This window comes from Alosa pseudoharengus, unplaced genomic scaffold (genome assembly GCF_046254945.1).
Source record: "Alosa pseudoharengus isolate Yale_2024_CS ecotype anadromous, Long Island Sound unplaced genomic scaffold, YU_APseudo_1.1 YU_APseudo_1.1_scf_9, whole genome shotgun sequence".
Classification (NCBI taxonomy): Eukaryota; Metazoa; Chordata; class Actinopteri; order Clupeiformes; family Clupeidae; genus Alosa; species Alosa pseudoharengus.
Window position 1 is genome coordinate 12,724,635 of NW_027468881.1, and position 17,500 is coordinate 12,742,134.

Genomic DNA, 17,500 nt, shown 5'->3' on the forward strand with positions numbered 1-17,500 from the left:
TGTGTTTGTGCATGCATGTGTTGTTGAATTGTGTGCTGGCATGTTGTGCGTGTACATCTTTGATATGAATCTTTCCAGTGTTTGGACAGACTTTTCCGCACTAAATCAGTGATGAGGAATGACTGAGTAACGCTCCTCTGGTCTCGCGGGATAATATTTCACAGGCATGGTCTCCAAATGAGCCGGCGTGCGGTGAGGATGCGGTGTGACTGAAGATATTAATATGACAATGCTCCCAAAACAAGGAAACAGGGACAAAGAAAGAAAAAGAAGAAAGAAAAATAGAAAAAGGCAAGACAAGAAGAAGAATGGCTCAGCATTTGCTTTTATGGTGACATCACAAAACATCTGTATTATCTTGAAGGCAGATGACAACGGTTCTTCTCTTCAAAGGGCTTTTCAAAGCAACGATGCTGAGTTCCTACTGCCTAAAAAATGAGCCTGGAAAGCCTGACTTCTTTTAGCTGAAAACACATTCATGCCTCATATGTGCATTTCTTACTACTTGCTGTCTGTAAGCGTTTAAAGCTCAATTGGTGTCATCTTTGAGGGGGCTCCAGACTAAAGAGAAGTATGCCCACATATTAATGTGACGTGTCTTATTCTTCCACACGAAAAACACATGAGGATGATGTCAAAATGATGTTGGGGGGGTATGAGCGGGCTACCCTAGGAGAGGAGGCGATCACTCAAGCGAGTGCACTAATTTGGACACGACCACCCTGCATGGGTCTCTCTGGGTCCTTTGCTTTGTTGGTAGGGATGGAGTGCACTGTTTGAGAGCTCCCATCAGAGTTGACAGTCCCAACGCTGACTGCAGCAGGTCCAGCAATCGAGCCTCGGATGGTTTACTCACAGGCCGAGAGGACGTTTTGTAAATGTCAACATTTGAAACCACTGGACATCTCAACCACTCCGTAAAGCCAAACACAGACTCTGTTATAGATTCAGCACTGATTACACAAATGGACATTGCACGCCTCCCTCTCCCTCTATTTCTGTGTGTGTGTGTGTGTGTGTGTGTGTGTGTGTATGTGTGTGTGTGTGTGTGTGTGTGTGTGTGGGAGTATGTGTGTGCATGCGTGTTTGTAAGAGTGACAAACATCCGCATCTTTAAGAGACACCCTTGTGAAAGAAGGGAATTCCTGATTAAAGGATTCTCTTGTGCAACATGAGAACACGCAAACCTTTCCGCTGTGACGCACAATAACGCACAGTGAGGTCAACTTAAAGAGCAGGCCTTCCCGCAACATCATGCATCAGCATCAAATTCCACTCAGATATCTCACTCTCACTGCACCAGGTCTTATGATGTGATTGACAGATTTCCAGATTGACACATTGCTAAACATGGTCAGTTAGTGAAAGATCCGAGTGAAAACTCCGATCTAAGTTATTATAGACTGACAGGAACCCTAATAGACAGTCAAGTTTTCATAGTGACGTCTACGAATGGCTGTCTTCTTGTGTGTTCAGCCACATCAAGTTGCTCCGGAACTCTCCAGGATGACTGAGTCAGACTATTACTAGTCCATCAAAGGCTCATTTCAGCAGGAGAGCACTGAACTCTGCCCAGTTGAGCTAACAAACCCTCCTCTTTGCTCACCACTGTTTAAACTCCTGTTCCTATTAGTCACAAACCCAAAACTCTGAATACCTCTCAAGAGACACACACACACAGACACACACATATATATATATATATATATATCAGAAACAACTATAAATAACACACGTCTTTACGCTGTAGGATGGTACAATGGGAACGGCACGAGTGGTCACTTCCTACATGGGCCGCAGACATTCTGGTGGACAGCAGACAGTTTATAAACAGCCAAAGTGGTGTGTATCTGAGAATCAACATGCCTAACCACAGCTATATCATCACTGTGGGAACCCACATGTGTCTGTGTGAGTGTATGTACAGTACCTCCGTGCATGTGTTTGTTCTTAAGTATTGGCGAAACGAAACGTGTGTGTCTGGGTGTGTGTGTGTGTGTGTGTGTGTGTGTGTGTGTGTGTGTGTGTGTGTGTGTGTGTGTGTGTGTTTGTGAAACAGTGTCCGGATGTTTCACCAAACAGTAGCGTAACCACATACTTCCAAAGGATGCAGTCATGATGATTCAGTCGGAAATGACGGAGATGGTGCGCAGATAGTGCGCAGATAGTGATAACATTCACCTACATTACGGAAAATCACTGCATGTGCTTCAAGAAATAAACCTGTGGAAAATCACTGCTTATGTATGCCTGTACTTGTCCTTGTTTATTGAATTATTACTCCAAATTCACTCAATGAAAACTAGTGAAAACAATGAGGCTAAATGTGTGTGATGTACTGTTTATAAGCACATTATTACAAGCTAATAATGATGTAATAGCTACACATGAATGAACCTTTGGAAACGCCTGCTACATGTGTTGGTATTCACATTGCATGGTATGTCAGCATGATCGATAATGTAGCATTAAGTGTACTTTGCCTCTGTCACAGTGTAGATCTGTATTTTTTCTTTGTCAGTATGTGTGTGTGTGTGTGTGTGTGTGTGTGTGTGTGTATGCAGGTGCTTCACATGAAAGAAACCCAGCACGCGAGTGTTTATTTAAATCCACCACGCTGTCTCTATGCCCTTTTGCTTTGTGACGGGAGCGCTTGTCGCTTGGCTTGGCTTTTCCTTGCGATATGCATCGCAGCCATAGCCCCCGGAAGCCCAAACAGCCAGGCCTGTTTGTTTACCCACGCCCTCTATCAGCACCTCCCATCTGGGCCTCCTGACAGCCCCTGGGCCCGCAGATCCTAGGGCTCCAGGGAAGAGGAGGAGGAGGAGGAGGAGGAAGAGGAGGAGGAGGAGGAGGAGGAGTCTACAGCAGCACCAGGCAGGCAGACAGGCTAGCAAGCAGGCAGGCCGGGGCGGGCCAGGTCGAGCCCCCTAGCGCTACGATACCTACCTTCTGCAGCTGGCCCTCCAGTTTACTATACTCCTGGGTCTTTTGCTCTACGGCCAGCTCCAGGCTTTTGAGTCTGGAGTCCTTTTTCAGGGCCTCGGAGGCCAGCGACGACGCCTGCTCTTTCAGGTCTATCAGAGAGGACTGAGGGAGCACAGAGAAAACAACACAAGAGACGGTTGAGCACAGGAGGTCAGGGAGGGAGGGCAGGGGGAGCTGAGCAGAGCCGTGGGGTCAAGGAGGAGGGGGGGGGGGACTATCAAGCCATGCAGCCCACCAGCATAGAGGGGACTATAAGACTACCCAGGCTCCGTGGTAGGGGCCCTCATCTAATGTGCGGACTAAGTAGGCTACCTACCTACGTCGGCTTTGTATTCTACTTAGCAAATTATGTCCTGCAGAGCACAGCTCCACCATGAGCCCTTACAGTCGGCAGACTTCACCATAGGGCTCTCAGTGGGACCTCTTACAATGTTAACCCAAGCACAGACTCCAGACTCCACGAGGAGGCCTCTGCCTCTCTACTGTGCGGTTCTTTCTTCTCCTCCAGGGTGAGGACTGGGGCCTACTGTAGAGAGCGAGCGAACGGCCTGTGCAAGCGCTGGCTGCAGAGAGGAAGAGACGAGAGAAGGCTCTCACGCGCACATGCGGAGGCTGGCTGGCTGGCTGGCTGGCTGAACGCGGGGAGCCCGGGCTGCAGTGCGAAGCATGCAATTTGCTCATTTCCCCTTCATTTCCTCCCACTTCAGGCTGATGGGGAAAGCGGCAGGTTAGGGGGCTCCGAAGGCGCGAGTCGAGAGGACAGGCTGCCATTACACACTCAAGAGCGGAGGGAACGGAGCCCAGCTTACAGCAAAGCCCAGTTAGCAAAGCAAATGGAGGTTTGCCGCCCAAACAGAAGGAGAAAAAAGGGAAGAAGAAGCAGAAGAAGGAGAAGAGGTAGAACATGCTTGATAATAACTGAGTTTCATCATTCCCGCTGTGGATGAGAAGCCAAAAACATCAAACGGGTGACATTTTATAAACAAAGTGATTATGTTCGTGTCCCGCAGTTGCATAATCCTCGATGACTGTGAGGCGTGCAATTAAAACAAGGAAAGCTGAAGGTTGTTTATTTGCTTTTTGACAAAGAGATTTTCAAGAAGGGGAGTTTCCTGTCTCTAAACTGTACAGGTGGCGTTGTGTCAACCTGCAACGAGATATCATTTCTCCTGAGGATGATATGTGTACACTTTTGGGAGTATGAAAGCAAACATCCTCGTAAATTTTAGCTCAGCACTGAGGTTGCCCCAGCATGTTCGCTGGAACAACATGGAGGGTTGGAGGGGGGGGGGGGGGGACTGACTGCCTTGGCAGAGGGACAGCCGCGGAACAGATCTATAAATTACATTCTTTCGCTCTTCCTTTTTTTCCACCCTTTTTCGGAGAACAAAGTGAGCAAAGTTCTCCAGAGAGGAGCCCGTTGTGAGCACAGGTGGGGGGGCCACAGAAGAGGGAATTACTTTTACTGTTGATGTTAGCGCTCTAAGTGTAGGTTACACACGGCGCATTACAACGGCTGCTGAATCGCTGTAAAGATCCTAAATTCTTATAATTCTTTTTGCCCAATAAAAATAATTACAAACTACGTGTGGAGCGGTCTGTCTGCATGAAAAGCTGCTTTTGTGGCTAGACTCATAGACAAGAAGACGTGCAGCCACGCTGTATGCTGAGTATGAATGCGTCAGAGGATGGAAATGGGTGCTCGCGTACACATACACAGCCATAATCATGCACAAACACATACACTCTTGTTTGTGGAGGAGGTTTGACGTACAGACCTAATTTGTGTTTGTATATGCATTATGTGTTTTGCTATTTTACAGCTGTTTGTATTTCTGTGCCTGCCAGCATGACGCCCAAATTTGTCCAGATATCCATCCAGTTCAATCTGTTTTATAGCACATTAATCCACCCTTTATCTCTGAAGATAACATAAGCGTATACACCTGATGTATATTATAGGCCATACTCCCATTATAACTGTTTGCAAACTCATAATCAGAGACCTCAGCAGTGTCCGTCTTGGTTTGCAGATGACAAACTCTTTGTCAGTGACTCAATCATCGCCTGTCATTTAATACATTTTCTTTGCGTGAGAATGGATTTAAGAAGTAAACGAAAATATCAAGTTTACAAGACACAACAGTTTTATAGTGTTTTATTGGTAAATATGTTCTGTGATTTGTATTGTGTTAATGGAGCCACTATGTTTGTGTTGGATTGAATTTTCTATATAAGACACACGTGCTATCGAGTCTAAAGAGTGTAGCTGGATTAAGGCAAACAGTGGTGGTTGATTCACAGTGCTTAGGCCCAAAAGGGTTCTTGGGAAATGTAGTGCTCGTCATGGCTGCTTATTATAGACACTACAAGCTGAGCATCTACAGTACAACAGCTCTCCAAAAAGCTACAGCACAGCCGAATACATCTGACACTGAACTTGCTTTCTGTAAGGTGCTAGTAAGAGCAAGAAGAACCACTCTGATCCCCGACCTTTGACCTCTCGACCCCACACCGACCTCTTTGTTGGTGAGCTGGCTCTGCAGGGACGCCAGCTTGTCCTTCAGCTCCTTGTTCTCACGCTTGTAGGTGTCCAGCTCGTCAAGCTTCTCCCGATCGTCCCTCTCACGCTGCTCTCGCAGTCGCTCGATGATCCGCTCCTGTGACAGAGAGAGACAGAGAGAGAGAGAGAGGAGAGTGACCCACAGATCCGAGGCACACCTCTGCCACACACAGCGACAGCATGAGACAAAGACTGAAAAGAGTGACTGAGAAAAAGAGAGAGAATTAGTGAAAGAGAACAAGAGGAGCAGTAAAACCGTATTTAGACAGGAAGTGACTAGCAACAATGTAGTGACGAGACACCATGGAATGTTCAAGGAGTTCAGCAACTTGAAGCAATTACGGGCGAACAAAGCCATGACGTCGAGAGACGCCGCGCAACAAAGTAACAGCAACTTGTACGGTGACGAGCAAATCACTGGCAGTCTTCCGCAGTGCTATGACCAGTCTGATTGGTGTGAGGTGATTTAGCCTGATTGCGGCCTGTTTCACAGCCCACTAACAAACACACATATGAAGCAGAGACCTCGATCTTTATCATGGATGTCTGGCAAGAGCTGTGGATGTTCCCCCGATCCCCTACAAATGAGATAATGAGTGTTTAGATTTCAATTCCATCTCTCAGCTGTCATTACACTCCGCCAGGTAAGACGCAGCACGTTTCTAAGGTGTGTTTATTGGCCTGTGGCGTTCTCAGATGGCTGGGGGAAAAACATATAAACAAATCATAAATTTAGAAGAGAGCAAAGCAATGGGAGGGGGGGGCAATGAGCCTGCCAAGAGAAACAGATGATAGCTATTCCACATGGATTAATGTATTAATTAAGTTATCAAACTCGGGAACATAAAACATGAAGACGAGTGAGATTTGCAGCAAGGTGTTTTCCCCTGAGGAGCTGGCATCTGAATGAATACTCTTTGGTGTGATTCTTCCCTCTCAGTAGCTGCTCATTTTTATGATGTGGTATCACTGGATGATTGACAGATTTAGAGCTTCAGGCTATTGCGCAAAACGATAAACCAGCAGTGATCCAAAAAAAAGGGCAGGAAAAAAAGAGAGGGAGAGAGGGAGGGCAGGGAGGTAAAGAAAAAATAGGTGAAACATAACTCAAAAGTATATACTGTAGCCTGCTGATGTGATGTGTTTTTCATCTACCGCCTGTGAGGGAGAGGTATGGCTTTCTACGGCTGGGACTTGTGGACAAAAAGGACGTGTAATAAAAATACTCGCTCGGCAGCGCAGACGTGGGGGGCAGCCTTGGCAAGGCCGGTGGCTTGGGGAGGACGAGGGGGATCGGTTAATTCGGAGCAGAGAGTTTTTCTGTGGGCAGACGGGGAGTAAATTTGCAGGTTTTTTTTGTGACGGCGCGAGCGATTAGAAGCAAACACACTGGCTCTTGTAAACTCATTACACACCCTCGCGCGACCGCAGAAACCCTGTCTGCTCAGCGCCCCCTTCACCCAGCCGCCCAGCGCAGAGTGAGAAAGAGAGAGAGAAAGAGAGAGTGAGAGAGAGTGAGAGGAAAGAAGGAGAGCGAAAGTGAGAGGAGAGGAGCCCTCTCTAGGGGTGAACACCAGGAGAAGGCCAGGACAGAGGCCCACTGCCTGGGAGATGAGGGCAGGGTAACAGAGGCCTTCACCCGCTCACTCTCCACTCTTACAACTCTGTGATGGACCTCTGTGACTTGTCTATGTTAGTGAAAAAAAATCCTTTAAACATTTGGGTTGTGGAATGGCATCATGTAAATGGAAGGATATACAGTACAAATGCTTACATTTACCTGTACGGAAGAACCTTGGGTGAGACTTTACTAGAACCTAGTATTCATAGAGCATTGTAAACATATCCATAAACGGCTATAAAGTATTCACAATGCCACATGATGATTTACATAACCATACATATAGTAATGATGCACTCGTAAAGTGCCACGTAGTGTAGGCCCTTACAGCCTTACAGATTTCAGAATGTGCGATAAAGCTCTTGATAAGGCCCTGATGACATATTTGCCTTGTGTCACCAGATACTCTTTGCAGACCCATATGTGACTCCTTTCCAGCTTTAACAATTTGTCTGGTCGGTGAAAACTAGGACACGACTCTTCTCAATAGCATTGAATGGGGGTGAAAAAAAAATGTATCAAATTCAGCGGCTGACCTTTCCATGTCGTAGTTTTATAATAATTTTTAAAAGATCATGTAAATAAATAACTGAAAATCAATGTGACACCCATCTGGCACAGTTTCACTTCAGTAAAAAAAAAAGTTGATGTCTTAACGACTAGACCAGATACTGTGAAGGTTGCAAGGGCTTTATGAGTGCAACCATGACTGTATAAATAATTCTATCGACTCACATCAGTCACTATAATGCATTATGAACACTTTTCAGGATGTGTTTACAATGCTTTGTGGATACTGGAGTACTGGGTTAAGTGTTACTGAAACATGTTTGGGCTGTTTCTATTTACCAGAGAGGAGTGGACTCCTAATCTGTGCTCTATACACAAAAACAACTTTCCCCTGACAGCCACAAAGGTAACCACATTTCCCCCCATAAACAGTCAGGGATGGGGCCTTTAAAATCATGGGAAAAGGTACGTGGAACATTTGGTTTACATTTAACTGAAAACGACAGTGTGCGCAATGAACTAAACAATGTCTGTTCTGATCACTGTAGCCATACATGCAGCACTGAGTTGCTTTGGTTCTGTTGGACAGATGATCACAAGTCAACACTATATATTTGTTTGCCAACAAGGGGCCATCAAGTCAGCATGGATGTAATACAATTGAATTGATATGCTTTTGGAGTTTGTTCCCTCGCAATTTCCTGTGTTTTGCTCTCCTCATATCATGCTTCAAACATGACTAACAAGTTTCAGTACGGTCCCAAGTGGCCAATTAAACTGTGGCCGTCACTAACCGTCAACACCAATGAGAAAACACAAAGGCAAACAAAAGCCGTAAGTGTTTAATCTGAGGGGACATAAAATCCTGCGTGAGTAAGAATTTCCATCATGTCTCAGGAACGCATATTGCTCACCGTATTCCTGGGAAATGGGTGGGGGGGGGGGTGAGCGAGTGGGGCAGTGGATGCCTGGGAACGGAGTAAAGTGAAAGGGGCGGGGTTGTTGAGGATATTCCACGGCGTGACCTTTTCAGAGAGCAAACAATTAGCGTAAACACAAAACCGGAGGGAAGTGCCATGATGAACCTGCGGCGGGTTCCAGTCCCCCCTCTGTGAACAGGTCGACCGCGAGGGAGACCGGGGACTACCACTAAGGACGGGTGTTTATGGAGAGCAGCTGCATACTTCAAAATCAAAGGGCCGGGTTAGTGTGTGTGTGTGTGTGTGTGTGTGTGTGTGTGTGTGTGTGTGTGTGTGTGTGTGTGTGTGTGTGTTGGGGGGGGGGGGGTATGTGCAAAAGCTTTTAACAAGCAACATCCTCCATCGGTCGCCCCCACAGTGCCACTAGAACCGAATGCGACCCAACTGCCAATTCAAAGGAGGTCACTAAGGAGCAGACGCTAAATGGCTAAACTCGCTGCCAAATAATTACACAGTGTGTGTACCACTTTAAAGTACACATCCTTTCATATATCATTTCAAGTTAAATGCTCAGGCTCCTGCTGTGGTGATGTCATTTAAAATGGACACAGGGGCCTCAGGTAAAGCTTGTTCTGTAATGACAAGTGTCCTCATAAAACAGTTCAGCCATGATGGTTGTTAGCAATATGAGATGATACGGTACCTCATGTAGGTCAACACAGACAACAGTCATCTCACTCGACGGACACCTGTTCCACACACCTGTTTGCGGAGTGCGGAATTAGTAGAGCGTGGCCGGAGTTATGATGGTTCTGGCGAAATGTTTTTTTTTCCCCTTCTCCCTCTCATCTTTCTATCCTCAACTCGTTACGTTACTCCCTGAGCTCAGGCTGCAGGAATGTGGCATTGCATAACCGAACACGAGCCTCATCAGATCACAGATCAAATAATTGGGACGGTAACCGTGAACGATGCGCCTGTCATCTGCGGAATCTCGAGTGTGATTGAATGAAAGTAATATTGCGTGCTTTTCTCTGGCAAACTTGGAAAAAGCTCTCGACCTGACTGTCAGAGGAGAACTCATCCAGGCATTATCCAGAGACGCATGTGACACAACTGCATTGTCTCTCTCTTTTCATTCCATTCATTTCAGTTGAGCAGTGAAATTCCAAGACCTCCAATGCCACTGACTGTGCAATATAAAAACACTGCTGACGTGCACAACGTACAGTGCACAATGCAACAAACACACATATACACAAATGAATATATGATGGTGAAATTAACAAAAGACAAATAATGAATGTCTCTCTTTCTCTCGGTACCTTCTCAGACAGGGCCTCTTCTAGAGTGGACAGGGCTGTGTCTGTGTTGCTGGAGTCGGTCTGCAGGGACTTCACTCGTTCTCTCAGGCTGCCCAGCTGCTTGTCCTTGTCCTTCAGCTGCTCCAGCAGGTTCTCAATCTGCATAGGGGAGAAAGACAGGTCAGCCCCATTAGCCGAGCAAGGGGGACAAATGAGGCAAAGGAACAGAAATGCAAAGTGAAGAAAAAAAAAAAGAAAAAGAAAGAAAATAGCAACAATTTTACGGCAAATCCTCCCCATAAATCTTTTTTTTGTGAAACGCTAATGTGATTCTGAAGAATTTGCAAATGCTAACTGCCCACAGGAGGCCAGAAAAGTTCCCAAGAACTAGCCTGGGGACAAGGGGAAGGACAAAAGCCAGTGGTATCACATCTGCATCAAACGGGCTCATTCACAGACCACAATCACCCGAACGCCATCCAAACACAGCACAGCTTATAGTCATTCAGCCTAAGAAAAACAGGGCCACTATACGTCAAACGAGAACAAGCCGAGGCCAAGAGCAACTCCAGCGGACCCTCATTCTCACTCGTGTGGTCACACAGTAGCTTATCAGGGCACAGCACTGAGACACACTGACGGGCCCCAAATGGCTCCTAATTGTTGGAAATGGAGCCCGGTGGGCACAGTGAAAGTGCTGGTCTTCACAGAGTGGCCGGCCCAAGAGACGAGTCGCCCACACATTCCAGTCATGGGTGCCTTCACAGATAATGTGGCGGCGGCGGCACAAACTCACACAAGGCCTTTTGGAGCCAGGGTAATATGGTGGAGGAGGGCAAGGAGGATTCAGCAGGCCTCCCCACAGGCCTAAAACTACAGGGATATGGAGAGAGAAGGAGAGAGAGAGAGAGAGAGGGAAGGGGAGAGACAAGCAAAGAGAAATACAGAGATAGAGAGGAACAGAGAGAGAAAGAGAGAGAGAGAAAGAGAGAGAGATTGTAAGAGAGAAGGAAGGGGAGAGAGAAAGGGAGAGAAAGACAGGGATAGAGAGGGAGAGAGAAAGAGAGAGGGGGGTGATTGTAAGAGAGTGGAGGGGGAAAGACAATGAGAGAGAATGATAGAGATAGAAAGACAAGGGGAGGCAGAGAGAGAAGGAGAGATGGAAAGAGAAGGACAGAGAAAAAAAAAAGAGAGAGAGGGTGGTAGAGAGATGGAAAAGGCCTGTGAGGAGGGAGATAAGTGAGTCAGGGTGATTAGAGTGAGTCAGGGTGAGGCTGGAGGCTAACAGCTGAGCCTCAGGGGACGCCATGGGAACCTCATCATCACACTAATTGGGCTTTGGGAAACGCAGGAGCTCTGTGGCCCACATTTAGAGTACACTCAAACAATACTGACGAAAAGGGCACAGCTGATTAGAGTCTTTTGAACATGAATACTTCTACTGTGTTTGGAGTCAAGTCGGCCTTTATAGAGTTGAATGTGGGATTTTATCTATGTCAGCCTGAACACGGCGAACAAGTGGTTAAACGGGACAGAAAGACGTATTTACGGGAATAACCAACATCGAATTCGCAAGACTCAAGCGAACAGCAGGGAATGAACACCCCACTATGTCTGATACAGTGTATGTGTGTGTGTGTGTGTGTGTGTGTATGAATGTGGTTGTGTGTGTGTGTATGGGCGGCCGCATGTGCGTGTCTGAGGGCACCTCTGAGGGCTTTATTTCAGGGCAAATTTAGCATGGCGTTTTCGGAGTCCAGATAAATGATTACATTCTTCGCTGCGCCGCGTTTTCTTTGGCCCGGGCGGACAACAAAAACAGCTCTCCGACGAAACATTTAGCAGTGCGGCTCGGCGTAGCCTCCCGGCACTCATGCGGAAAAAACTCTCGCTGCACCCTGACCTCTGACCCCCCACAGGCTGAGAGGCACAGCCTCAGGGTCCGCTCGGATATGGGAAAGTGGACGCCAACGTTCCAGAATTCTTCCGGAGCCTTTCGAAGCACCTAGGAGGCAGTACTGTGTTTCTTGTGTGTGTCTATGTGTGTGTGTTGTGAATGCCTTTTCAGGACAGGCATGTGTTTTTGGGAGGGGTGGGGGGTCGATTTTTGGGAGCTCTTCGAATGATGAGAACAGGAGGTGGCTTTCCTCTTTGGTCTGGTTTTCACGGCAAATAGTTCTACAGTCACTTACACACATGCAGTCACACCCATACACACACACACACACACACACACTCAGACAGACATACCAATACATACAAATATTCCCAAATGTAAATGCTCATGTATAGACACACACGCTGAAAGACCACCTACTGCCCTGTCATAGTTAACTGACTCTAAGCCAGCATTGTTAACTCATTGTTATTCCTTACTTAACTCACTAACATATTTACAGCAACTCTATTGGCTTCTGTAGACTGTGTTGAGTTACTTTCCTGTGATCATGTTCCTCTATGAGTGTTAAGGGTGTTAAGGGGTCTTATCTTGTGTGTGTGTGTGTGTGTGTGTGTGTGTGTGTGTGTGTGTGTGTGTGTGGTCATGCATTTGTGTGTGTTTGTGGCCCTTGAATATAAATGTTCGGTTCTTGAGTCGGTTGTCCTCTGCCTACTACACATTCAGCACCATGCCCACAGCAGGCCTAACCCTGGGGCTCAGACCCAGAGACTCTCCTTGGGGTTGGGCTGGCCCTGGAGGAGCGAGGGCCTGGGGCTGCCCGTGCACAGCTCAGGGCCCTAATCGGATTTCCTGCGGCGGAAAGTCCGTCTGCGTGCCCAGCGCCGCAAAACACCCATGCAAATCCGCGCTCGCACAAGCTTTTCTCTGGTTACAGCCCGAGAATGGGCGGAGGAGGTGGAGGAGGAGGAGGGGGAGGGTGGAGGAGGGGGAGGGTGGAGGAGAGGGGAGGAGGGAGGGCCATCTGAAAATGCTCCCGTCAGAAACTCGCCCACCCGCCTGCCCGCCCAACCCCGCGTCTGTGCGCTGCACCTCCTTATTGACGTTGGCCGGCAAACGGCTCAAATCTCGATCTCTTTCTTCCCTCAGGCCTCCGAAAAACACCGCCGCGCGAATGTAGGACGAGAAATGCATCGTGGCAGTTTCTGTTGGACACCGCGCGTGTTTTCGCTGGGATAAACGGTCATAAAATATCACCTCTTCCCCTTTTTTTTACGACTTCGGAGATTACATCGGGGCTTTTAAGCAAGAGCGGGGCGTTATTGCGGGGCGTTCCCGAGGCTTCTTTAGTTGCTTCGATCTGAAACAGGCCCCCGTTGCTCTCGAAAGCCGTCTGCACGGAGCTTCGGTACCAGAGGAGCCCGCCACAGCGCACAGAGTCCGGAATCTGGAACCCGACCCAAATCAATACCAATAAAAACATCAGTTTAAGGCACAAAAGCCCCTGGAGCCAGGCCTGATCGCCGGGACCATGTAATTACAGCAAGCTCCCCGAAAGTATGCGCGCGGCTCAGCCCATTAAAAATACCAAAAGGATCACTGAGTCGGCCTCGCTCGCTCCTGCTCCCTCTCTTTCCAGTTCTTGAGGTTTGTCATCACTTTTCCGAAAATGCAGCGAAGAACCGAAGCAGCAGAGGAGAGCTGGTGGAGGGGTTTTGGGGAGGCCAGAGGGAGGGTGGTGTTTGAAGGAGGGTTGGAGGGTGGTTGGGCTGGAGAGGGGTCACCGGAGGCTGCATCCAGCCATCAAATTGGTGCTGAAGCAAACCGCTGGCCTAACAATAGGAAGGACAGAGTGTGCGGACTGTAGCCTCCAGCGCAACCGCCGGGGCTTAGTGATTAGTTACAGTCTGAATGAGGAGGTACGACGATTACCCACACCCTTATACAGTACACCCTACATTTATATCAGACACACACACACACACACACACACACACACACACACACACACACACACACATACAGACACACACACACACACACAGCCAATGGAATATTCATCAGCCATCTTTGCTACTTCATGAAGCAACACAGCGCAGGACGGGATGAATGCTTATATGAAACAACGCAGATATAAAAATGCAAACACTTTGATGTGATAGTACTGTATAGTTGTACCCAACATGATGCTGAAGAGAGAGAAGCAACAGCCATGTCTTCCATTTCTCTTTCATGCTCAGTGGTCAACCATACAGGATGGAGGGGCCTTACATTGTGCCAGTGATATACAAGTACACAATGGCTTTGAGCACCTGCTCCACAGACTTATTCCAATAAACAATCCAATAGTGAAAGGAAGTGAGTTACACCCAATCTCTCTCTCTCTCTCTCTCTCTCTCTCTCTCTCAAGCGCGCACACACACACACACACACACACACACACACACACACAATACAGTAATACAATGATCAAACTCCTTCTCAGTGAAATGAGGGCCCTGAGGCTGTCAGATTTTGCCCCCTGGTGGTGAGAGACAGGTACTGCCAGAGAAGTTTAATCACATCTCCAGTTCACCTTCCAGTGCTGAGAACTCACTCTGCAGGAGCACCATCGCAAAAGACAAAAGACAAAAGACTTGGGAAATGTCCCAGCAGAGCAGAGAGCAAGCACACCATGGATGATGATAGAGATGTGAGAAACATATACACTGACGTAACACACACATACACACACACAGAAAAAATGAAAAACGTACCAGAAAAACTGGTAAACATACACAGATACCAGACAAACACAGACTCTCTCTCTTTCAAACACAACACACACACACACACACACACACACACACACACACACACACACACACACACACACACACACACACACACATAAACACAGACACAAACACACACATACATGCATGCACGCACACTCAGACAGACAGACATAAGACATATGTTCTGTGCCTATCCCTCATGCAGACAGAGGTGAACTCCACTGAACGAGCCTCAGCACTCCTTCCAGCAGTCCCCTCATCTGACCTCGCCACGACGTCATATGCACACGGCCGATGACACATTACTCATCTGTTATCGACCGGAACGAGGGATCGCCATGACATCAGGCGACAGAGGGGAAACCCAGGAGACGAAAACGAGAGGAAGACACCACAAGAGAGCATATGAGAGAGAGAGAGGGAAAGAGAGAGAGAGAGGAAAAGAGAGAGAGAGGGGAAAAGAGAGAGAGAGAGAGACAAGCAGAAACAAAGGAAAAAAAGACCCCTCCTGAAAATCGTCAACAGGGTTTTACACATAGTCACTTTTCTCTCATCGTCATCATCCCCGGGCTGGCTTGGCAGCTAGGCAAATGAATGTGATTTCAACAGCTCAATTTATATGCTGGGATATTTTCCCCGTTCCAGGAATGAACTTTGTGGCCTGCAAGCGAGCGAGCGAGCGGTGGGATTCGAGTCGATGAAGGAGAGCAACGGCACTGTGTGTGCTGGGAGTCATTTTGTATTTCTTCTTGTTTTTTTTTTACTTTTTGTCTTTTTCTTCTCTCTTTTCTGTCCTCCTCAAAATCAACTCTCAACAAGTTTGATGACTGTGTCGCTAATTAAATGCATTCATAGCTCTTTAAAAGTGGATTAGGCAAAATAAAACCAGACTGGGTTATTTCTTTCCTGTTGACTGTGGCTCTGCTCTGCTCTCTGTCACTGTGTACTGTCAATGTGCTGATTAACTGTGTTGGGGCCAACGTGTGGGGAAGGTCTGAGGGACAAGGGCCATTGTCGACAGGGACTCAGCATGCAACGAACCATAAACACACAAATGTATGCATGTATCTATAAATGTATGTGTGTGTGAGTGTGTGTGTGTGTGCGTGTGTGTGCGTGGGTGTGGGTGTGTGTGTGTGTGTGTGTGTGTGTGTGTGTGTGTGTGTGTGTGTGTGCGTGTGTGTGTGTGTGCGTGCGTGTGTGTGTGTGTGTGCATGTGTGTGTGTGTGTGTGTGTGTGTGTGTGTGTGTGTTGGTTATATGGGTGGGTGTGGGTCTGCTGTCACTCTCTTCTAAAAAAGTTTGAGAGGCCTCCTTGGGACAACACATATTCATAGTTGCCATGACAGCGGTCACTATGCAACCATTAGCTGTGGTCATGCAATACTGCTCCTCAAACTGGAAAACCTGGAAAGAGTTTTTTTTCTTATTATTTTCTTCTTTTTTTTGGCCCAAAATGGGGAAAGTCCCCAAGTTACAATTTTCTATGGACTGCGTTCAGGTTTGGAAAAAAGGTGTTCACCTACACAACCATGTCTTGACTCTTGCCATGAGAAGCTATGTATTTTAAGGCTTTCAACGCAAAGCGAATGTACCAAGATTGGCCACTTGAATTTCGATCTCACTCTGTATTTTATGCAATGACAAATAAAGCTTCTATCTATCTCTCTATGTAAAGGCTGTTTACTCGCATCAGCAGAACAAAGGTCAAGCTTGGGAGAATTCACTCTGTGGGGTGCCCCCCCCATCTCTCTCTCTCTCCCTCTCTCTCTCTCTCTCTCTCTCTCTCTCTCTCTCTCTCTCTCTCTCTCCTCCTCTCTCTCTCCTCTCTCTCTCTCTCTCTCTCTCTCTCTCTCTCTCTCTCTCTCTCTCTCTCTCTCTCTCTCTCTCCCTCTCTCCCTCTCTCCCTCTCTCTCTCTCTCTTCTACAGCTGGTGAGATCCTCTGTGGCGGTGGCGGAGGTAGCGACGGCGACGCGTACGTGAAGAGTCCCCCTCCAGCATTCATGCGCTGCGGAGTATGCAGGCCACGGCGGCTTCTTCGTCTTTTTTTTTTTGCTCCGTCCTCATCATCGCATTCTTATTCACTCTCTGCTCAAACATAGCGAAGCGTGAACCGCCCTGCGGTTATGCACATAAATTAGATTCCAACAAAAGCCCCGAGACTACAGCCAGCAAGTGTGTGAGAATGTTTTGAGCGGGGCGTTGGGAAATCTATTTTGCATTAAAAAGCGATTATTTTGCACAAAAAAAAAAATGCGTGAATAGCACAAGTAGGGGAAGAAAGTCAGTGAGAGAGTGAAAGAGAGAGAGAGAGGGAGGAAATGAGAGCAAGAAAGGGAAGACAAAGTAGAGAATGAGTGGTGGCCTCCTCATTCCTCTCATCCCTATCGAGAGCTGTGATCTCATTAAGCATATCTTGCCTCACCATGTGTCGGACGGCTGTGGCCATCACCCGTGTTGACAATGAACAGGATAAGGACGAAACAAAACCAAAAAGCCAGATAGACATCTCGAGCCATGTTAGTGAGGAGAAGGAAGGCGATATCTATCCCTCTCTCTCTCTCTTTTTCTCTTCCTTTTTTGTGTTCTGAAGGATTGCCAGAGCTTTGATCCAACCAGGAAAAGAAAAAGAGGGGGCAAGAGGGGTAAAGAGAGAAAGAGAGAGAGAGAGAGAGAAAGAGAGAGAAAGAGAGGGAGTGGGGGTGAAGGGGAGCGAACGTCAGCCCACCCATCGGAGGACCACAGCTGTGCGGGGCTGTTGGTGCGGCCCCTTGGGTGATGTGAAAGCCAGAGCTTTATCAAAGTGATCACCCCCCACCACACACACACAGACACACACACAGACACACACACACACACAAACACAGACACACACATCACTGCTAACCTGACACAGCCCACAGCATTCTCCACACGACCA

General features: G+C 47.5%; 1 protein-coding gene across 1 annotated transcript in view; it reads right to left on the reverse strand.

Annotated features, from left to right (window-relative positions):
• LOC143114467 (ERC protein 2) overlaps positions 1 to 17,500 on the reverse strand; it is a 182,722-nt gene that overhangs the window by 93,334 nt on the left and 71,888 nt on the right. The window contains 3 exon segments of the mRNA XM_076276086.1: positions 2,950 to 3,090; positions 5,508 to 5,648; positions 9,928 to 10,065. Coding sequence (XP_076132201.1) covers positions 2,950 to 3,090; positions 5,508 to 5,648; positions 9,928 to 10,065 — 420 coding nt within the window.